At 42.6% G+C, this 22,500-nt stretch overlaps 5 protein-coding genes across 8 annotated transcripts in view; 2 read left to right on the top strand and 3 right to left on the bottom strand.

The window, feature by feature from the left end:
• The window catches only part of LOC138413775 (schwannomin-interacting protein 1), a 6,850-nt gene extending 6,758 nt beyond the window's left edge, over positions 1 to 92 (top strand). Inside the window, exon 7 of the mRNA XM_069539401.1 lies at positions 1 to 92. This exon is cut by the window's left edge and continues 1,635 nt beyond it. The gene's annotated coding sequence lies outside the window, so the exon portion shown is untranslated.
• Positions 93 to 359: 267 nt separating this feature from the next.
• On the top strand, positions 360 to 7,782 carry LOC109646570 (P2Y purinoceptor 3). The gene is made up of 5 exons (XM_069539397.1): positions 360 to 661; positions 833 to 984; positions 1,596 to 1,712; positions 2,898 to 3,627; positions 4,420 to 7,782. The coding sequence occupies exons 4-5, from the start codon at positions 3,158 to 3,160 to the stop codon at positions 5,327 to 5,329; spliced, it is 1,380 nt and encodes a 459-aa protein (XP_069395498.1). The 5' UTR covers positions 360 to 661; positions 833 to 984; positions 1,596 to 1,712; positions 2,898 to 3,157; the 3' UTR covers positions 5,330 to 7,782.
• LOC109647845 (uncharacterized) lies at positions 5,432 to 13,620 on the bottom strand. Of its 3 annotated transcripts, XM_069539399.1 has the most exons (10): positions 13,108 to 13,225; positions 12,200 to 12,409; positions 10,920 to 11,058; positions 10,285 to 10,427; positions 10,055 to 10,107; positions 9,494 to 9,618; positions 8,387 to 8,494; positions 7,940 to 8,149; positions 7,220 to 7,545; positions 5,432 to 6,366 (listed from the first exon to the last, which is right to left on the bottom strand). In XM_069539399.1, the coding sequence occupies exons 1-9, from the start codon at positions 13,110 to 13,112 to the stop codon at positions 7,234 to 7,236; spliced, it is 1,305 nt and encodes a 434-aa protein (XP_069395500.1). In that variant the 5' UTR covers positions 13,113 to 13,225; the 3' UTR covers positions 5,432 to 6,366; positions 7,220 to 7,233. The 3 variants fall into 3 exon arrangements, with proteins under 3 accessions (XP_069395500.1, XP_069395501.1, XP_069395499.1); XM_069539400.1 differs by lacking the exons at positions 5,432 to 6,366; positions 13,108 to 13,225 and adding an exon at positions 13,483 to 13,620 and having other exon boundaries at positions 6,427 to 7,545; XM_069539398.1 differs by lacking the exon at positions 5,432 to 6,366 and having other exon boundaries at positions 6,427 to 7,545.
• A 633-nt stretch (positions 13,621 to 14,253) lies between these two features.
• Positions 14,254 to 16,448, bottom strand: med31 (mediator complex subunit 31). Its single transcript, XM_020112843.2, has 4 exons — positions 16,284 to 16,448; positions 15,816 to 15,890; positions 15,461 to 15,557; positions 14,254 to 14,999 (listed from the first exon to the last, which is right to left on the bottom strand). The coding sequence occupies exons 1-4, from the start codon at positions 16,291 to 16,293 to the stop codon at positions 14,789 to 14,791; spliced, it is 393 nt and encodes a 130-aa protein (XP_019968402.2). The 5' UTR covers positions 16,294 to 16,448; the 3' UTR covers positions 14,254 to 14,788.
• Positions 16,449 to 17,098: 650 nt separating this feature from the next.
• LOC109647070 (Na(+)/citrate cotransporter-like) overlaps positions 17,099 to 22,500 on the bottom strand; it is a 9,463-nt gene continuing 4,061 nt past the window's right edge. Inside the window, exons 4-12 of one of the 2 annotated variants that reach the window (XM_069539388.1) lie at positions 22,419 to 22,500; positions 21,759 to 21,936; positions 21,519 to 21,641; positions 21,224 to 21,436; positions 19,544 to 19,647; positions 19,347 to 19,465; positions 19,086 to 19,247; positions 18,789 to 18,926; positions 17,099 to 18,703 (exon numbers count right to left, since the gene is read on the bottom strand). The exon at positions 22,419 to 22,500 is cut by the window's right edge and continues 190 nt beyond it. In XM_069539388.1, coding sequence (XP_069395489.1) covers positions 18,575 to 18,703; positions 18,789 to 18,926; positions 19,086 to 19,247; positions 19,347 to 19,465; positions 19,544 to 19,647; positions 21,224 to 21,436; positions 21,519 to 21,641; positions 21,759 to 21,936; positions 22,419 to 22,500 — 1,248 coding nt within the window. In that variant the 3' untranslated portion in view covers positions 17,099 to 18,574. Of the gene's footprint in view, positions 18,704 to 18,788; positions 18,927 to 19,085; positions 19,248 to 19,346; positions 19,648 to 21,223; positions 21,437 to 21,518; positions 21,642 to 21,758; positions 21,937 to 22,418 lie in introns of both variants that reach the window. The other variant, XM_069539389.1, reaches the window with a different exon arrangement.

The raw sequence follows: 22,500 nt of genomic DNA, 5'->3' as shown, positions 1-22,500 counted from the left end.
AGAATAAAGTGCTGAGTCAAAAGATGTATTTTAAAATGTAAATTAATTCATTTCAAAAGTATTTGTGAATATTAAACATTAATTCTGAAATATATTTTACAGACGAGTGTTTTTGTGTCTTCTAATTGTTTCAATGTTCATTTCTACACATTTCATTTTATTTTAACCACAATCTCTGTAAATGTGTTAAAAGAAACCTGACGCCTCAGCTGCTGCACAACGTCAGGAACCTGAGGAGACTCACATTCCCTGGAGGTCTGGGGCCTGTGGAGGTCTGGGCCTCTGGAGGTCTGGGCCCCTGGAGGTCTGGGGCCTGTGGAGGTCTGGGGCCTGTGGAGGTCTGGGGCCTGTGGAGGTCTGGGCCCCTGGAGGTCTGGGCCCCTGGAGGACTGGGCCCCTGGAGGACTGGGCCCCTAGAGGTCTGGGCCCCTAGAGGTCTGGGGCCTGTGGAGGTCTGGGCCTCTGGAGGTCTGGGGCCTGTGGAGGTTTGGGCCTGTGGAGGTTTGGGCCTGTGGAGGTCTGGGCCCCTGGAGGTCTGGGCCCCTAGAGGTCTGGGCCCCTAGAGGTCTGGGGCCTGTGGAGGTCTGGGCCCCTGGAGGTCTGGGGCCTCTGCCTGATGGTTGTTCCGTTGGCTCGGATGTTGGACGTCAGATCAAGAGTTGTGAGTAAATGTCAGGGACTGGACGTCCTCGGCGTCTCGTGTTGGTTCATGCCTGTGCTGCCTGTTTGACCACCGATTGTTTTGCCGTGTTTGATTACACTCAACACTGCTGCGTGTTCAAACACACACACGGTGCTTTGTCATGCAGCTCTGTTGTGTGTTCACTGTCAGAGAAGACAAGCTGTGTGTTTGCTGTGTGGATCAGAGCTGGTGATGATGATGATGATGATGATGGAGGAGGAGGAGCTTTCTAATTAAAGCGTGGTCAGATAACGAGAGGAGGAGAAAGTGACACTTCTCCAGCAGCTTCTCTGGATGAGGAGGTGAGTCACTTTATTTCCTCGGAGTATTTTTAAACGCACTCAGATTAAATGACACATCAGCGACTGAAGGAATCAGAATATTATTGATTCAAACATCTCAATGATCATTTATTGATAAATATATGATTTGCTCAGGTTTTACTAACGACGCTTTGTCTTTTCTGTAAAAACTTCAATCGTTGATTCATTTCTGTTTTGACTTCAGATCGGAGGATGTTGTTGAGATGTTTTAATGTAAAGTGATGTTTTCTGGTGAGTTCAGGACACAAACCTTTCATTCTTTGGTTTTTAGTTTCAGGTTAATGATGAAGAATGATTGAAGAATAGAAATTCATGTTTCTTTTAGTTTCAATCTGCAGAACACAACCTGCACATCAAACTAAATCACATGTATAATAATTCTGCAGATGATACATGAACCTGATAACAGAGGCTTTAACTCATTGTGTGGCACGAGCAGTGTTTTAGTGATTAAGTTATTAACGTGTGTTTGTCATTATTGTGAAGCTGTAAAGTCGGTTTGTACAATCTGCTCCTCCTCCTCTGCAGTCCCTGTATTCGGTTTCATTCCTGCAGTTCTGACTGAATGAACGCTGATCAATTATTTACAGAGAAGCTGAAGGTCAGAGGAGAAGCCCCGAGAGACCTCTCGGCCCTGAAATAGACTCTTCTCAGCCACGACTCTGCCGAAGACGCCGGGACGAGACCGATGGGACGATCGAGAGGAGGTAGGACATCAGGGGACGTCCTTCAGTTTCAGATCTGAAGCTCTCAATCTGAACTGACTCCAGATTAAGACTCATGATTAGAAACTGGTAAATTTAACTTCCAGATTTAGAGGATCGTCAATTATTTGATCATTTTTCCTCTTTTCTTCACTTTCTATAAAACTGACGACCTGAATACGTTTATTTTTAAGACCCTGTGTGAGGCAGCAGGTTACATTGATGTGAAGTAAACCATGGAAAAGCTGCCGTTGTTTTAAATCACAGGTCGTCTGCAGTATTTAGTCATTTATTTAAATCAAAGTGCATTTAACAATTTGTTAAAAACTGTGTGACGATGGTCAAGATCAGACAAATTCGATTTGAGTTAAATACATTAATTGTAGTATATTAAATCACTGACTTGTTTCTATCAGGTGCTTTAATCTTGGGTTCGTTGCACAGTTACTTTGAATGGCATCTATAACGCACATGAAGTATTTACAGATATTTGATTTCTCAGTAAACTCATTTAGACGTTTGTCTCTTGATTAATGAGCATGAAACAAATGATAAGAAGACATTTCTAATATAATTCAACAACAAACCACAACAATTAACACTATTTGCCAAAGTTGGAAATACTCAGTTTTCAGTCGTGGTTTGTAGAAAACGGTGAAACACCGACGTGCAAACAAAATCTTTATTTTCATGTCTTGTGTTGATATTTCACTTCTGATGGTTTGAAGGTTTGGTCTTAAATCAAAGTTCTTCATCAAACTTTTTCAGATTCCTTACGTGTGGAGATTAATATCGAAACCAAAGCTCATGATGACTCATTGAAAATCATTTGATTAGTGTCTGGTTCAAACTGAACATCAGTTTAACGTTAACTCAAAACTGGTCACATGTGGGAAGATGCAGATTTTTGTGGTTGAAAAAACAAACTTGCTACTTTTGAATGTAACTTAAATGATGTTCGCTCCAGTTTGTTCTCAGGACGACAGGAAGCTTGAATTTAAACTCTGACCCAGAAGCTTTGGGAACAGAACGTTTAGCTGCCGCACAGAAAGAAACATGAACATCAGAGGTTTCAGGAAATCTTCGTTAATCATCAACCGACTAACTGAGCGAGACTTCGTCTTCATCAGCAAAACACAGATGTGAACGAGCTTTTACAAACTAACGAGGTTTTATCTCCTGTTACAGAAACAACTTCAAACCAGAGACCAGTCAACGACCGACAGAGAGAGACAGAGAGAGACAGAGACAGAGAGACACAGAGACATACAGGTAGAGAGAGAGACAGAGAGAGAGGGAAGGACAGCGAGACAGAGACATTGATAGATTGATAAAAGACAAATGAAGGAAACCTTGGTGAGTGAGAAGACTTGAAGGTGAAGAAGCTGAGATGATTCCACAGGAACCTGATTTGATCCATCTCTGTCAGAAATAACCTTCAGAGGTGCATGATGGGATTGAGTCAAGCGTCCAACGTCACTCCAGACATCGCCTCAGTGGCGAATAACAATCCCAACACCTCTGGCACCGCCTCATCTCTCAATCCATCGTCCTGCAGCATCGACGAATCCTACAAGTACGTCTTCCTGCCCGTCTGCTACTCGCTGACCTTCCTCTTCAGCCTCACCCTCAACTCTGTAGTGCTGCTACGCTCCTGTCGCCTCCGCGGTGGATGCTGCGCCGGCGGCGGCGGCAGCAGCAGCAGCGGTGGGCGACGCTGGAACACCTCACTGATCTACATGGTGAACCTTGCTACCACGGACCTGATGTACGGCCTGTCACTGCCCTTTCTGGTGGCGAGCTACGTGCTGAGGGACAGCTGGGTGTTTGGTGACTTCATGTGCCGCCTCGTACGCTTCCTCTTCTACTTCAACCTCTACTGCTCCATCTTCTTCCTCACCTGCATCTCTGTGCACAGGTAGGTCGCTCCTGAGACATGCTAGCCCAGTGGAAACTTAGAGGACCATGGTTAAACAAAGTGAAAAAAAGAAATCCTGGATCTGCCCATTTGGTCGGACCTGCTCCAAATTTGAGTTAATTCCTTCTTCGTGGGACATGCTCCACCCCCCCTCAAAATTTCATGGAAATTGGTTCAGTAGTTTTACGTAATTTCGCTGTCAAACAAACACTGATGAAAACGTAGCTTCCTTGGCAGAGGTCGTAAACATCAGCTCACTTGACTGAATTCAGTTCAACTTCTAACCTCGAAGATTTTCTCTCTTGTTTGAATTGTCCTTTCACGAAGTCCAGTCCTGCTTGAGTACGACAGCTTCAGTGTTGCCTGATTGGACGACTCCATCACGTTACCTTTTATCTGATTGGTGTTTAAACCTTTAACTTTCCAAACATTCGAGGAACGAATCAGTTCTAGTTTTGATTGACACTCAGACTCGACAGTTTCTTTGTTTCTCCAGAGAAAACATTTCCTGTCACGTGGTCCAGAGGCTCAGTGTCTCCCTGAATCCTCTGGACTCCTGAGCCTGTAAACCTGTTAGTGATGGAACAAGGCTTTTCTAACTTTATGTGACACTCTCTCCTATAGTTCGTTATAGCGGTATGCTAACTCTTAGCTTTGGAAGAAGCACTGGGTAACTGTTATGGGCAGTGAGGTAGTTTTCCAGACATGCTAACGATTGCAGCAGTTTAATCTTCTTTGTTTTTACAAGATTGTGATTAAAGATTCAAACTCACAGCTGGTCGTCCACCACAGGTACCTGGGCATCTGTCATCCGATGAGGACCATCACTCTGGAGAGCAAGCGGGTGGTGAAGGGAACCTGTGCGCTGGTGTGGGTGGTGGTTTTCATCCTCACCTGCCCCATCTTCAGGTTTGCCCAGACGGGATACATCAGGCGAGGAGGCAGCACAGTAGCTGGGCCTGGAGGATCATGGGACGGTGGGAACGGGACTGAGGATCAGTACGATGAGGGGTACGTGAACTGCTGGGACGACGCCATTGACAAAGAATTTGCAGACTACGTCCCCTATGGAATCGTCCTTCACCTATTAGGCTTCTTTGTGCCCTTCGTCATCATCGCCTGGTGCTACTCTCAGGTGGTCAGGACGATATTTCAGACCCTGCGATCTCCTCCCAGCTCGGTGGAGGGCGGTGAAGACTGTCAGGTTGGAGACGGGGCAGCAGAGGGAGTTCGAGAGCGGGAAAGAACCTCAGTCTCCATCTCTGGCTCGCAGTACTCCCACTACATACGGCGGCGGCGGAAATCCATCAAAACCATTCTAACCATTACGTTGCTGTTTGCTCTCTGCTTCCTGCCCTTCCATGTGACCCGCACGCTCTTCCTGCTTCTGCGGCGGGGGCAGCTCGGCGGCTGCTACGCTATGAAGACCGTCTCAATCTGCTACAAGGTCACCCGGCCACTCGCCTCCTGTAATGCCTGGCTCAATGCCCTCCTCTACTTCCTGACAGGGGATAAAGGCGCCCCCTGCTGCTGGCCGGCAGAACACACCGTTCGCAGAGACCGCCAGAACGGCTCCCTCTGGTGGCCACTGAAACTACTAAAAAAGGAGGGGCCGGGAGAGGATGACCAGGAGGCAGCAGAGCAGGTTGAAAGGGAGGCGCACATGGAAAACGAGTCCAAGTCTTCAAGGGTCGTCTTCTAACAAAGTTTAGAGCTGCTGGAGGATGTTTGAAACTTTTTGAGACGTTTGATCACCTGAAGAAAACGTCGCGGAGTGAATCAATAAAAACACTTGACTGTTCAATAACATTGAGTCCTCACAGTTCTCACAGGGAACATGTCCCGAGACCCGTTCAGGGACAGAGTTTATTTAAATTAACTGACCTCAAATGATTATTCCATGACTCACATGAAGATTCTTATCGTGACTCAGTCATTTATATCTTCACTTCGTGTCCACAGAATCTTACATTTCCTGATGTTTACAGCTTTTCCTTCATTTACACCCAGAACTGTCAGTAGCTGGATATATTGTGCTTTCGTTTTATATTTGTCCTGAGTCCATGCTTCACTGATGCTCAGCAGCTTTTAAATAAACACCGTTCACACTGATGAAGAAAACTATACTGAAGCTCAACATCTTCAACACACGAGCAAATTCAAGAAACACTTGAGTTTGTGTTTCCAGGGACATAAACCAGAAAAAACATTTATTCATTTTACAACAAAACAAAAGTGAAAGTTTACAGGTTAGAACCAGATTAACTCACTAATCCTCAGTTTCCATAATCGTCTCTTTAGCGATTCAACAATAATTCACATGAAATTGTTTCTCTGGAGAATCACAGTCATTGGCCAGAGGTGACCTTTGACCCTGTGACCATGAGGATTAGCGAGCTGCTGATTTAGTTCTTTTTATGTCTCAGTAGTTAAAACAAACCTTCACTGAATGTTTCCTGTAATAATTATGTGATTCTTACGTTTGAACGTGACGTGAAGCGGCGGCCATGTTTCTGAGCTGCTGCTGTCTGAACAGATCTTCTCTCTGCGTGACGGACGCTCAGGTCAGTCTGTGATGTCACACAACATTTCTTCAACCCGTGTTTTGAGGTTTTTGTGTTGAAACATCTGGATTTGAGTCTGATGACATCAGCTCCGTGTCCTCGGCCTCGTTCATGGTTAACGTGTGGATCCGTCTCAAATGATTTATCGGCTCACACATCCGCTGCTTCTCTGACTCTGCAGATCAGACTTCATCTCAGAATGTTTCAGTCAATATCAACAAAGGTTTTACACCGATTCTGAAATGATCTGTCTTTATTTATTTATCATTTAACGGTTTGTTATGCACATGACTTTATTTAACCTTTAAATATTTCACAGTGATAATGGCACAATATATAGAGTTGTTCATGAGTGTTTCTTTGGCACCACTTTCTTATCAGGCTCCATCCATGAAGGTCTATGGGCTGTAATCAATAGATGTGTTAATAGTTTATATTATTATAATAATTAGTTACTAATGATTCCATGATCAGTTCTTTTAATAAGAATCTACTTGTGGAAATCCTCCTTCAACAGAAATTCATTCTGCGAGCTGCAGAACATTTAGACAAAACTGCTCATTAATTATCACAATATCTATTCTGTTTGTTCTAGTTTCTCTTGTCCTGCAGGGGTCGCTGTTCATGCTCTGAAACCATTGGAATATAAAATCAGCAGCTCTGTGAGGGTGACTAAAGTAAAATGCTAACATGTTAATAATGTTAATAGCTTAGCATGTAGAAAATGTATGATGTTCATCATGTTAGCATGTTAATGAGCAGAAATCGGCTGAGGCTCATGGGAGTGTCATTAGTTCTGAGGGTGCTAGCTATGTCTCACGTAAAGTTTTAATGGCACCGCTCAGTTCTGCTACTGAACAAAAGACTGTGAACAAAACTGAATCAGAAACGTAACAGAGTCTGGAACGAGTGTCGCTCATAAAGTTTGACGTTTAGTTTTCTAACGTTACTCATGTTCAGCTGTTGTATAAAATCAAACTGTTTGTGTCATATGGTGCATTTGTGATTTTCTGCACCGGTGGTTTAACCTTTCATTCATGTGTCACTGCACCAGCTCCCACCGGGTGTCGCTGACGAGCCTGTAGTTGAGGCTCCGGTAGTTTTCAGGGTGAATCTGCCGCTGACGCCACACCTCCTCGTACAGGCTGCGTACGACCGGAGGCAGAGGCGGGAACCCAGCAGCGTGAGCCAGCATCTGGCAGTACTCCCACTGATCTTGTTCCAAGATCAGCAGGTGGCGCTGCTCCACTCCACGCTCCACCTTGTCTTGCAGCTCCTGTCGGGTCTCGTCCTCCATTTCAGCCCGAGGCGGTAAAGTGACCGAGCCGTCCAACACAGCCAGAGCGAACTGAACCTGCAGAGTTAAAAGTGGATCAAAGAAAGAACAAACCTCAGTGTCATCTGGCTGTGAATTTAATTTCATCTCATCACGGACGAAACGTGTGGAACAACCAGTTCATGAATATCAAGCATTCCAGTAAACCTCCTCTGTGACTTATAAAGAACTGTTTGATTTTAATTTCCCCGTAATTCAACTTTTAATGTGTCACCAAACGATTATTAAATCCAAATAAAAGAAGCAATAATCAAATGTCTGGTTCAACCCTGCATCTTCTACAAACTTCAACTTTCTCTCAGACTTTAAGTCCCTGATGCTTTGACAATAGAAACACCAAGTTGACCTGATTTAGAAAATCTGGCCACTCATTGGTTCTGAACTGAGTCAGGATGGATACGTTTCTCTTCACCTGACAGTTGAAGTTGGGGAAGGGGCAGATGATCTTGCAGATGCCAATGAAGAAGAGCGAGGGGAAGGCAGGGGGCATCAGGAAGCGATACAGGGGAGACACCATGTGGTCCTGGATTTTCAGACCCAGCTGATCTGCGTCCAGGAATGGATACTTGAAGTTGTACCCGGTGCAGAACATCAGGACGTCAGCGCGGTGCAGAGAACCGTCCTGTAAGAGGAAGTGTTCCTTTGTCAAGTCCTCTTTGATTTGACAGTCAGGAGAACCCAGAGGATCTTTACTGAACCTCTGAAGCTCAACGTGTGTGAAAACAAGTGTGTTGTCCAATGGTTAATAAAAAAATACACAAACCAATAAAAAGTTTTTAGATTAAGAGTTTTTGTCACTGTGAACAAACGGTAGCTGCCTCAGAATCAGTGCAGATTAGTGCTGAGAGAGTCCGGTCACCTGGAAACGAACGCTGCCATCGTCCTCGATCGCCACCACCGGACTGGACTGTCGAATCCTGGGAGGAAGAGGGAATGTGAGACGAGGACGACCATGACTCAGAATCACCTGGAGACACAGATGAACAGACATGTGACACAACATCCTCAGTCTGTTAAGCTGCTTCAGACTGAACTCCTCAGGTCTCTGGATCTGCTCTGGAGGACAGTGAGACTCAGTTTGTCTGTCTCCTCCTTCACTCCTGTATAAAGTCTAAAGTGAGGACACAGCAGAGCGTCCTCCACTGAGTCACTGAGGGAGTGGGGGGGTGATGAGCTTCTAACACGTGACACAAACATGAAGACACACAAACAAATGTCTCTGGAGACAAAGTGATGACACACACAAAACTCTTCTTGGTGGGGCTGTGCCGTGCCATACTCAGTTTTCAGTAACCATCCCACTACGATCGAACACAAACTGCAGGACACCAGGTCTTTATTCAGTCAATAAACATGTCAGTCATTTTACACCAAAGCAGAACGTTAACTGCATCCTGCACAAACGAACTTAAAAAACTTAACTTAGAAAACTAAATCAAAATAAAATATACAAAAATAATAATAATCAGCTGATTGACCGATAATGTAAATGATATTAATGAGTATTTTAAGAGTATATTAAGAGTTTTTCAACCAAAGTTCTTCTCGAATGGAGGTGGTAGAAGAGATTGTCCTGAATCTGGAGGCTGCGATGCTCCTCGTCTCTGCTTTATGGGCGTCGCTTCCAGCCCCTGAACTGACTGTGTCCCTGAGCACTCGTTTCCCACACATTTCTACTGAACATATTTATTTATATGTTATACAACACGTTGAAATTTAAACACATAGATACTTAAATCATTTATCAGAGCTAATGTTAGATTATAAAATAAAAATAAATAAAACACTCTCCACAAGGGAGGGCGGCGCCTTAGCGCCCTCTGTTAAAACGAGCTGTCAGGACTTCTGTAACTTTCTGATGCCACACACACACCATCCAACCTATTGTTTTATTTTAATGTTCTGTTCACTGATGAAAATTATTCTTTCTTTTGAAACCTGCTCACACATCTGGAGCGTTTGTTACCTGAGCACCAGCTTTTGCCAGTTCAATGGAAATGTCCAACCCTGAAGCTTTGGCTCCCAGAACCACGACTGACCGACCCGAGAACGGCTCCGCAAACCTGTACGAGTGACTGTGGAGCACCGCTCCTACAGACAGAGTAGGAACGCTGGGATTAGCCTAGTTAGCATTAGGGTGGAAACTTAAAGGAGAAGCTACATGACTGAATAAAACCAACAGGAAACAGCATAGAAACAGGAAGTTTTTAACATCTGAATGACTTAATAATAATAATTTTATAAAAAAATAAAACAAGCAAATCTTAATCTATTTAAACAATTTACTTCCATTTGTAAACTTCATTTTCAAGTAGATTATTGACTTAATTCAAGGATTTAATTATACTGTTTCAGGTTGTTCAATTTATTTACGATTAATATTTAATTCATACATATTTTTATAATTATATTTGTATCCTCATTTTATTGCAAATTAAAATATCAAATTTATTGTCGTACAATCTAAAAACTATTGTTGTTTTTATTTTAAGGTGGAATGATATGAACTGAAAAACACGGAGTGTACCTTTAAAGCTGTGAATCCCAGGTATGTTTGGGACGTGTGGGTGGGAGTAGTGTCTAAAAAACAAAAACAACAGCAGGACATGTAAACAAACACTTTAACAGACAAACGCAGCAGTTTGGCGACACCTGGTGGCAACAGGAGGTAATGACTTAAACAACACATTATTATTATCATTCACATCATTTACAGAAGTTAAGATGAACACAACCAGACATGACGTGGAGTCTCACCCCGAGCAGACGAAGACGGAGTCGAAGGTCTCCGTCTTCTGACGACCCGACGCATCAGATGATGTCACTACCCATGTTGTCGTCTCAGCCCCGCCCTCCGATGTCTTCACAGCAGGTTTCACATTTTCCACCACAGTGTTGAACTGTCAGAGTCACAGAGAAGAATAAAGCTGCCGAACAGAAACGTCTTCACAACTTAACCATGTTCAACTTATTTTTACGTAAAACAAAAACACAGATGGTCATCACGGAGCAGCTGGAGCTGAAACATCTGGAAACGAAGGTTTGATTATCGATTATTAATGAATATTTTCATTAGTGTTTCATCTGCAGAGGATTTTACACATAATTGCTTTGTAAGCTTCCAGAAAACAGTGACATGTGTCCAGTTTATTTTCCTTCATGATTTCACCTACGATTGAAAAATCTTAAGTTTAATATCAGATCATTTTCTGCTGATGAAATAATCAACTGATGGATTGTTGAACTCATCCAGACTCCAGCTCTTCTTCTTCTTCAGTATTCATCCACAAACATTCATAAGATACTTCACTTGTTTTCTGTCTCTGATCATTTGGAGATGATGATGTGTCTCTGCTCAGTGTCGATCTAGCATCATGCTCAGGTGAGCTCACCCTGATGTGAGGCCAGATGTTGTGGCTCTGGCAGTAACTCTCCAGGTACTTCTGGACCTCCTGATGAGGCAGGAAGCTGCTCAGCTGACGGTTGAAGGGGAAATCAGGGAACATCATCACCTCTTTGGGAAGGTTGGTCCTGTCAGGAACAAACCAGGTTACACTGGGTCAACAGCTTCTACTCACTTCTCAGAAGTAAACAGTTCAACTCTAAACTAGGGGTGGGAGAAATTTCCGATTCTTAGATGCATCGCGATTCGGACGTGGACAATTCTGAATCGATTCACAAACGTCCAAATTTCGATTCTTTAAATAAAGTAATACAGACAATTCTAAAATGCAGGACTAAGAAGCGTGGTACGCGTCATCTCCGGGACACTATGGGGAGCGCACCTGAAGCGGACACGCCGCACAGAGGAAAACAAACATGATGGTTGCAGCTACTCATCTCGCTGTTCATACCTCACAGCGAGATTTAAAAGCAGACGTGTGGAAACACTTCGGCTTCTACAACGTCGACGCGGAAGCGAACTGGCAAAGAGCCACGTTATACGTCAGCTGTGTCGCGCTAAAATAAAAGACTTTGGCAAAACAACAAACATGAGAAGCCATGTAACTCGATTCCACCCGACAGAGGAGACGGCAGGCTGTTGTTGCTGCGACTAGTGGCGTTACCGACCAGAGAACAATCGAGGAACAATTAGAAAGCTGCCACCCTCATCGGAAAAGGCGAAGAGAATTACGAAGGCCATCGAGGCGTTTATTGCCAAGGATTTGCGTCCGTATTCCGTCGTGGAAATTTGGGATTTCGAGCACTTCTGCATACATTGGAGCCCAAATACACCATCCCACCCCGACGCTACTTCACCAACACGTCCATCCCGACACTCTACAACTGTATTGCACAAACTTAGTTTACATTTTTTCTTAAATGTGTATAAGGACATTGTGATTCAAGATACCTCTTACCTTTGGTTCTGTACAACAAAGTTGTAACTCGTTTGCACGCATTCCCATTAGTTTAATAAAATATAATGGAAATTAATTCAACTCGTTTCTTATTACAAATGTACTGTTTTTAAAAATTGCAAGTGATGAAAGTGAGACAAAAAGAAATGTTGTGAAAAAGTGCATCAATATACATAAATTGAAGATACATCAATAATCGTTTTATAATCGAATCGTTGACCTCTGAATCGTAATCGAGTCGTGAGGTGCCCAAAGATTCCCACCCCTACTCTAAACTGGATTTGTTGAGTGGTTCACACGTGACAACGTACCTGAGGTCTCGGTACATGCTGCTGTGAACTGCTCGTCCGCTGTCGTCCGTACGCTCATCGTAACACCAGGTGCCACCGATGTTGTCGCTGAGCTCAAACACCACAGGACGGGCGAAGCTGTTTGGACGGGACAGGATGTGTCTGGCTGCACAGAGTCCTGCTGCCCCCCCACCGACCACCGCCACCCGCTGCATCATCCTCAACCTGAGACTGAGTCAGCAGGGATTTAAACTACAGACCTGAGTATGATTGGCCATCCTGAGGGCCCCACCCAACCAGAGCAAGACAGACAACATCTGCAGGAAGTGTTTGCGTGTCTTGTAAATAAAATGACGATACACAAAACAAAGCTAACAGCTAACTGTGCTCTGAGCTAACAGCTAACTCTGCACTGAGCTAACAGCTAACTGTGCTCTGAGCTAACAGCTAACTGTGCTCTGAGCTAACAGCTAACTGTGCTCTGAGCTAACAGCTAACTCTGCACTGAGCTAACAGCTAACTCTGCACTGAGCTAACAGCTAACTGTGCTCTGAGCTAACAGCTAACTGTGCTCTGAGCTAACAGCTAACTCTGCACTGAGCTAACAGCTAACTGTGCTCTGAGCTAACAGCTAACTCTGCACTGAGCTAACAGCTAACTGTGCTCTGAGCTAACAGCTAACTCTGCACTGAGCTAACACCTAACTGTGCTCTGAGCTAACAGCTAACTCTGCACTGAGCTAACAGCTAACTGTGCTCTGAGCTAACAGCTAACTCTGCACTGAGCTAACAGCTAACTGTGCTCTGAGCTAACAGCTAACTCTGCACTGAGCTAACAGCTAACTGTGCTCTGAGCTAACAGCTAACTGTGCTCTGAGCTAACAGCTAACTGTGCTCTGAACTAACAAAAACAAAGAATATTTCTCTCACATCATTTTTGAGATTCTAAGTTTTTTGCATCAGAACTTGTCGTTGCCCCTCCACTCGTGTCTTTCTGCTTCTTGTCTGTGTCCATACGTCATTGATGACGTCACACAGAACCCGCCCACATGTGCTCTCAGCTGACACGTGATCAGAGTATGATTGTTTTACTTCAATAAGTAATCGAGTATTTTATCTTCATGCCACTTTGTGACCATAGTATTTATTTATTGAATCAGCTGATTTAAAATAAATGGAAACTTTTCAAAGCTTTGACCATTGAGAGACTTATTTAAAAACCAGTTTTTAACAAACCAAACAACAAACAGAACAAACAGCTGATTCCACATTAACACATGGTCTCATGACGCACACAGTACTCACATCTGCTTGTATTAGTACTTCGTGTATCTTGAACAACTCCTCCACCTCTGCAGGCGTAACAATGTGACGTCACTCAGGTTAGTTCATGAGTCAGTTGGACTTTAACCTGCTGAGTTTAAACTCTTTTGTTTGTATTTAAACTCAGATCATTGATAAACCCAAACTGCGCAGGCGCACCGATACACTTTAACCTAGTTAGCAGCTTCTGTGAACTAAACTTTAATATTAATAACCAATAATTAAAAAAAGCATCGCAATCAGAGTCCGTCACTTCCTCCGCTCCGTGTTCTACCCTCTTTACAAATCTATGGTTCCACCGGGCGGCCATTTTGTAAGGGGGGACGGTTTATGCTGCTACACCGTGACACTCACCCACTGATGAGCAGGTGTCGTGGCGGGAAACGTTCACGGTCTACACAACTTCCGGCACTGGTCCTTCAGAATAAAAGCCTCCTCGCTTCGATGATAACACGAGTAACAGGTGAACAGAAGCAGTTTATTTTATCTCCAACACCGAAGCTGAGGTCACAGAGAAACACAGAGTTCTTACTGGAGCCTGAACTTTACAGATTCTATGACAACACGCAGACGACTGGACGATGAAGCTTGTTTTGGTTCGATGCCTCAGAACCTCGTGCTCCAGGCGTCGTCCTCATATTCTTGACCTCATCAAACACTGATGAGTGTTTCTATTCTCTGAAGCGGATCTGAAACGTTGTCGAGTATGAAGACGAGAAAAAAATCACAGAGACCAAAACAGACGAAAGGAAATGTCTTTAAAATAAAAAAGAATTCTTTAATATGTAAATAAATCACATTTCTTTGTTTCATCAGTCACATGACATCACGTTTCCCGGTCAAGACAACTTCTGACGATGGATGAGCTGTTGACGTCTAGATTATGTGTTTCCTCTTTTTGTTTCAGCAGCGGCCATTGTGTGTGTGTGTGTCCTGTGTGTGTGTGTGTGTGTCCTGTGTGTGTGTGCGTGCGTGTGTGTCCTGTGTGTGTGTGCGTGCGTGTGTGTCCTGTGTGTGTGTGCGTGCGTGTGTGTCCTGTGTGTGTGTGCGTGCGTGTGTGTGTCCTGTGGATGTCCTGTGTGTGTGTGTGTGTGTGTGTCCTGTGTGTGTGTGCGTGCGTGTGTGTGTCCTGTGTGTGTGTGCGTGTCAGCTGCTCAGAGTCCACTTCATGTTTACACTGTAAAACATCTCAGCTCAGTAAATAAAAAAACATAAAGAAAAGTCCAATGTGTTGAAGTCAGATGTTTTCAAACATCCAGGACCAGCTGAGCTTCAAACTCCTCCTCCTTCACTTGGCGGTGGCGTTCCCGTGTGGCGGCTGCTGCGCCTGCTGCTGCTGCTCGGCGAGCGCCTGCTGCAGCCGGGTGCGTTTCCTGGAGTAGTGCTGCCAGTGCAGCAGCTGCTGCTCGTCAATGAACTTGGCGCACTGAGCGTTGACCAGCTCCTTCCTGAAGTGTTCGTACTGCAGCAGCTCCAACATGTGCAGGCAGTGAGGATACCTGAGGACGAAGGGTCAACGTTCATCAATCTGACAAAACAGGAAGTCCTGATTTAAGTTAAAGATAAATGTCCTTTTAATTAAAGTTCAGAGTTCAAGCTTGTTTCGGAATCATCGGTGACGTCGCCACAGAAACGTCTGATCCACTGAACATCATCAGAGTGGAAATATTCTCGTCTCTCTGACGAACCTCGGCTCAGTTTCTCCACATTTTACATGTGATCACAACAACAACAACAACACACACAACAACAACAACAACAACAACAACACACACAACAACAACAACAACAACAACACACACACAGGAGCAAAAAGCAGAGATTGTATTTTCTCATGAGGCTAAAACTTTAAATGATCGAGGACGAAGTTCATGATAATAAATATTGTTAATAACAATGTTCCTTTCAATACATTCACATGTGGTAGAGACTTAGTCAAACTGTTTTGTCCTCGTCTTACTTGAGGAACTTGGCGTACTCAGGCTCCTTCCAGTACAGCAGGTACTTCAGGTAGTTGATGAACGGTCTCTCTCTCAGGAAACCTCTCTGAGCCAAAACTGAAACAGTCAAATAAATAAACAAATTCAAAACAAGAAGTACACGTTAAAGATTTCTTTACTGCTCAGAAAGTGTCTCTGGTAGTTTGACTCTTGTTGAGTTGACAACAGAGGACGTTGCTGCTTGTTGACATCGATGAGACAAACTGGACATGAGACAAACTGGACATGAGACAAATACAAAGGGATTGATTGATGTTTCCTGGAAACACTCAAGGTGTTATGGGTAATTTTAAAGGAGTTCAGAGCATCACTCACAGTTCAGGTAGTTTGGATTCGCCAAACACTGAATAAACTCCAACTCTGACTGGAAACGATTCCTGGCCTGTTCCTCTGCACCAGAAAACACACACACACACACACACACACACACACACACACACACACACACACACACACACACACAGTTAGTTACATTGATTATTCATTGTAAATACTTATATTACAAATCCTCCACACACGGAGGAGTCGTGGCACCTTGAGACGTGTTAATCTGTAAAACATCAGATATATTGAATAACTCAAATGTTCATGAGTCAGATGTTTGACCGAATCACAGACTCACTGTCACAGACACTCAGATGTGTCCCTCATGTGTGAACCTTCATTTAAACTCGTTCAGACTTTAATGTCACTGCTTCATCGGCGGAGTTCCGTGTTCCTCGTCTACGGCTAATGCTAATGCTAACCAGCTAACATTAGCGAGGGAAGGTCACGGATACAAACCTGTTTCCATGACGACGTCTCCTCTACTGACGCAAAATAAAGTTTTTATCTTTTTAATCTTTTCAAACGAAAACACGAAGAAAACGCGTCACAACGTTGATGATGTTTGTTTACAGACGTTCCACTCCAGCCGCCATCTTTGTTTCTTCTTCTTCTGACAAATGTAGAATTTACAGCAGCATTACCGCCACCTGCTGGACTGACAGCAGGTGGCGGTCATATATATGTATATATATATATATATATATATATACATATATATGTTTCCATGATATATATGTATATATATATATATATACATATATATATATATTTGTATAGTATATATTATATCATTTATTTCTCTATATAAATAAAAAGTGTAATATCATATAATAATAAATATATTATCCCATTCCATCCGTCTGTTTATTCTCTGTTTAACTTAAGTTCATATTCTTTTCATTGTTCTTTCTTCTTTATCAAACACAATATTAAATCTGTTACAGTCCATTTTCTGACCACTGGAGGGAGACACTCTACTACAACCTGCAAACATGAAGTGAAGAAACGTTTCAGCTGAAAACTGAAGCAGAGAAATTATTTTAAATCTTTACGTTTCTTTTATTTCAGAAGCTTTAGTTTAGTTTTTTAAGTAAAATCTACAGAATAACTTTTTAATACAAGTTTTTCTGCTCCAGACGAACAAATGTTTCCTGACATCTTCAACACGATGTCCAGAAGGCAATAATGAGTTTAATACATAATAATGTGAAATATTTATAATAGTAACTGTGTCTACAGTTTCCAAAATAAAACTCTTTCATCATCTTTACATTGAAGAGACACGTTTATTAAAACCAAATAAAACTGTTAGAAACAAGGTACAAAAGATGTAAATGTACAGTACATCAAACTATGTTACTTCATAAAACTTAAATAGAAAACAATACAAAACAAACAATATGTATTTTTCCAATGACTAATTAAATTCACTCCAATTCTCAGGGAGCCGGTGTCAAAACAAACAAGAAGCAAATAAAGAGAAAACAAACAACTTCTCCGTCAGTTGTTAAAACTCGTAGTTTTTTATAGTTCTTCATTTTGAGTTGTGGTTCACTGTTCACAAAGAAAAGTATATTCAAGATATTAAACTTTATTTTCCTCTTCTGAAGAAAATCTGAACTTTATTTGAACTATGATGTAAAATTATATTTAATCATCATTTAGCTTCAATCTTTCCTCATCTGCTTTTCTTTTGATATATTAGTACATATACTATCCAATCTAAAACTTCATTCTGTTTCAAATTTCATTCTATTTTGGATGAATGTATTTCTTTTATTTTGGCTTCAGCAGAGACGTAAGCACAGGATGAGCTGGAAACAGTGGCAGCAGTTTGTGGGTTTCAGGCTTTTACTGTGAAACATCTGCAGGAAGCGTTGATTCACTGATGTTATATATATATATATATATATATATATATATATATATTGTTAGATATTATCCGTCGCCTCCTTGATGACTTAAACTAAATAAAGAAACAAATGAAATATGACTTAATTTCAATGTTTGTATAAATAAATCCATTCAAAAATATCTGAATCCATTTTTATAGAAATGGAAAATTCAAACAAACAGAAAATATATCAAATGTTTCTTCACAGATGTTTCACATTTAAATCTTTCCAGTGGTTCAGAGGAAATAGTCCCTCCACTTCCTGTGCGTGTGAATGAGACAGAATCACAGAATTGAAATCAAGACGACGACACGTCTCCACTTCCTCCAGAGACGAAGTCAAAATATCTCAGATAGAAACACTGCCATCTTGTGGTGATGATGTCACTTATCGTCCGGGAACCTGTTTAGTGTGGTCCATCTCTTGCTAACGTGGATGAGGTAGGCTTTATGACCAATAACTGCAGCCAGCCACCAGGTGGCGATCAAGATGCTTGTGGACCTGTCATGTCGTCCATCTTTATGGTTGAGGGTGAGTGGAAATGTTCCACCTTTAAATCTGTGTTAGACATTTGTTACAGAAACGTCTTTTATCAGTTAGTTAATTGAGGTGAATCTTTTAAAATTATGTTGATCCTGTGTTTTAGTAAAGAATCTACGATGTTTCTTTATCGGTAGAAACCGGTCAGTTGACGTTCAGCAGGCGACAATAACGTCAGGATTTTAGAAACATGCTTTCGATCAGCGTTGAGACACGGACGCTGCCTCCGGTGGCTCAGACGCAGCGTCACAAGCTGCAGGACGAACAGAGTCAGAGTTTTGGAAACAGCGGGCCGTTCTCTCTCAGGTGCTTCTACACGGGTGCGGTGACGTTGGCCCACGACGGGAAAGATTCCAGAGAAAACAAGACGCGACCCCAACTGTTGATCGCCAGACTAATGCAGCCGATCCCGATGATGTTCATCACCACGCCTGTTTTAGCCTGCAGGGGGCGCAGAGGAGGAGGTGGAGTTTATTTCGACTTCATGGCTAAACATGAATCGTCCTTTGACAAAACAAGCTCTCACCATGTCGGACACCTTGAGGAGCCCATAGGAGAAGACAATGGCGTTGGGAGGCGTGGCCACTGGCAGCATGAAGGCGAAGGAGGCGCTGAGGGTGCACGGGATCATCACGTACAGAGGGTTCAAACCCATCGACTGAGCCTGAGTCAAACACAAACAGAAAAAAACTTCAATTCAATTCACATCACTGCTCCAGAGGATTCAGTACGTTGTACACAGACGATGTTCTACTGTTACTGTGAGTATTCACTGTGAGTATTCACTGTGAGTATTCACTGTGAGTATTTTCTTGTGTAGTACCATGGAGGCCAGGATGGGCAGGAAGAGGGTTGCCGTGGCGACGTTGCTGGCACACTCAGTGAAGGAGGCGACGAGGAGACAGATGATGACAGAGATGATCCAGGGAGGGAACGACTGGAGAGGAGTCATGTGACCTCCAAGCCACAGAGACAGACCAGACTCCTGACAACACACACACACACACACACACACACACACACACACAGACAGTTGTCAGTTGTCAGTTGTCTGTTGTTGTCAGTTTTCAGAATAAAGTGTCACCTCGCTGCCTTTAGCCAGAGCGAAGCCTCCTCCGAGCAGCAGGACGATGCTCCAGGGCATCTTCTCCTGAGTCACCTTCCAGGTGAGCAGAGGGGGGGGGGCTCTCCACACCTGGGTCTCTGATTGGACAAAGAATATTAAGACCCCACACTGTCCGTGTGTGTGTGTGTGTGTGTGTGTGTGTGTGTGTGTGTTACCTGTGTCAGAGCTCCTCCAGCAGCAGAGATACCTCGGCAGCTCAGAGGGAAGAACAAACAACAACACAGCAATAAAGAGAGAGACGGTCGCATCAGTGACGAACCTGAGAGAGAGAGAGAGAGAGAGAGAGAGAGAGAGAGAGAGAGAGAGGGAGAGGGAGAGAGAGAGAGAGAGAGGGAGAGGGAGAGAGACAGTGTTGTGATATTCTAGAACCTGCACCTTGAACCTTATAGTTTGTCTTGAAGCTAATGTTCTGTCTTGATTCTTGTTGCTCTGGTTTGTTCCCTCTTAGTTGATGCACTTATTCCCCAACTGGTCCCGGCAGAGGCCGTCCACACCGAGCCCGGTTCTGCCGGAGGTTTCTTCCACCTGGGAGTTTTTCCTCCCAGCTGTTGCTCATGCCTGTTCCATGTGGAACAAGTTGGACTTTGTGTTTCTTAAGATCTTGGACTTTTGTGTAGCACCCTGAGACAAGTGCTTGTTGTGATACCGTGCTATATAAATACATTTGATTGGTTGATTGACTGTAAGTCAGCTAAATCATATGTAATGTAAAGTAAAGTAGTGTAAAGTAAAGTAATGTAGTGTAAAGTAAAGTAGTGTAAAGTAATGTAGTGTAAAGTAATGTAGTGTAAAGTAAAGTAAAGTAGTGCAAAGTAATGTAGTGCAAAGTAATGTAGTGTAAAGTAATGTAGTGTAAAGTAAAGTAAATAAAATTAAATAAAATTAATTTAAATTAAACTAAAGTAAAGTAAAGTAAAGTAAAGTAAAGTAAAGTAAAGTAAAGTAAAGTAAAGTAATGTAGTGTAAAGTAAAGTAAAGTAAAGTAAAGTAAAGTAAAGTAAACTAAAGTAAAGTAAAGTAAAGTAAAGTAAAGTAAAGTAAAGTAGTGTAAAGTAATGTAGTGTAATGTAGTGTAAAGTAAAGTAAAGTAGTGCAAAGTAATGTAGTGCAAAGTAAAGTAGTGTAAAGTAATGTAGTGTAAAGTAATGTAGTGCAAAGTAAAGTAGTGCAAAGTAAAGTAGTGTAAAGTAATGTAGTGCAAAGTAAAGTAGTGCAAAGTAAAGTAGTGTAAAGTAATGTAGTGCAAAGTAAAGTAGTGTAAAGTAATGTAGTGTAAAGTAAAGTAAATAAAATTAAATAAAATTAAATTAATTTAAATTAAACTAAAGTAAAGTAAAGTAAAGTAAAGTAAAGTAAAGTAAAGTAATGTAGTGTAAAGTAAAGTAAAGTAAAGTAAAGTAAAGTAAAGTAAAGTAAAGTAAAGTAAAGTAAAGTAAAGTAAACTAAAGTAAAGTAAAGTAAAGTAAAGTAAAGTAAAGTAATGTAGTGTGTACAGAACAGAAATGACTGAGGTCCCTTTCCTGTCTCTTGAATCAGACCAGCAGTGTCTCTGAGTCTTTAGCTGTGGACGATGTCTCGTCTCTCACCTGTGACCCAGTAAACCTCCGCTGCTCTCAGGTCACTGGTGGATTCCACAGGTCAACGCTGCTGACGTGACTCACACTAAAAACACGTTTCCTGTGTTTGAGCTTCATGTTTGTTCAGAGTTTGTTCCAAGGCAAAGTCTGAGTTCATTCATTCCTCCTCATCTGAACCTTCACACACACACACACACACACTCACACACACACACACACACACAGGCCTCTGATCTGTACATTTTGTGGTGGACTCACTCGGCCTTGGCGTTGAAGAGGTGAGTGGCCCAGCCGTTCATGAAGCGGGGGTCTCGTGTGAACCATAGCGCCACCATGAGGATGAAAAGCGCCAGGACGCTGATTTCGCCATAACTCATCGGTCCCAGGCGACGATGCTCATCCTTAATCACGTTGTACGCCGCTCGCTCCTTCTCTGATTGGATGACGCCACAACCCCACGTCTTCCGCAGGCTGCGACAGAAGAGAGCGGACAGATCTATGAGCAAAGATTGAGTTTGTTACATTGGGGCTTGATGTTGTCACGGTGACTCACTTGCAGCCGACGTAGAGGAACTGCAGCCAGAACCAGGCGAGCGTCAGCATCAGCAGCATGGTCGGAAACGCGAAGACAAACCACGACGCAAAGTTGATCACGTCTCCGTTCTGAGGGAAGAGCCTGCAAGACAGGAAGTGGAATTTCACGGACAAGAAGTGTTGAAACTCATCATGAGACAAATCTACGCAATGAAACAATGTCAGTGTGTCATTCATGTGTGTGTCTGTCGTCACTCACTGGCTCATCTGACCGATCAGAACCAGGTTCGGTCCAGTTCCTGTCAGCGTGGCGATGCCTCCGATGCTAGCGGCGTAACAAACGCTCAGCAGGAGGCCTTTACTCATCGTCCTCGACTCGTCCTCCATCTCGCTCACAACCTCCAGCTGGGGGCAGCAGCTGTCCACACACACATGCACTGCCACCGCACAACGACACCAGGTTAACACAACGTAAACATGACATGAATCCATACAACACAGTTTATAGACACAAAGCTGAACTTCTGAATTTCTGTTTTCTTATTTTTTCATAAACTGAAAATATGAAAAACTGTGAAATGATTAATTTAATTAAATATTTGTTATGTTTTTTAATCAAACAGCTTGAAATTAAATGATGTTAATATTTCAACTTTATTCTCTAAATAATAATAATAGTTTTTTTCTAATATTTTTATAATAATAATAATTATATAAGATTAAAATCGATTTGACCTCTAAAATCATAATTTTGACCATTTTAATAAAACTTTAATTTTAACATACTTTTTTAAAACATTGTATTTTCAAGAAATGGCAATATTATTCTAGAAATATTACGTTTTTCCACAAAATACAATTTTCTCAAAATATTTCCACCCTTCTCCTCGAACTGTCTCCTGGGAACCTGCGGACTCACCTGACAGAGATTGGTCTTGTGGTTGGACTTCGTCTGTTTCACCCTCTGATGTCACTTGGTGTTCCGCGGCCATGCTTTCTGG

This window comes from Paralichthys olivaceus, chromosome 15 (genome assembly GCF_024713975.1).
Source record: "Paralichthys olivaceus isolate ysfri-2021 chromosome 15, ASM2471397v2, whole genome shotgun sequence".
NCBI classification, from domain to species: domain Eukaryota; kingdom Metazoa; phylum Chordata; class Actinopteri; order Pleuronectiformes; family Paralichthyidae; genus Paralichthys; species Paralichthys olivaceus.
The sequence above is the reverse complement of the archived record's forward strand: the minus strand, read 5'-3'. Positions and strand labels throughout refer to the sequence as shown.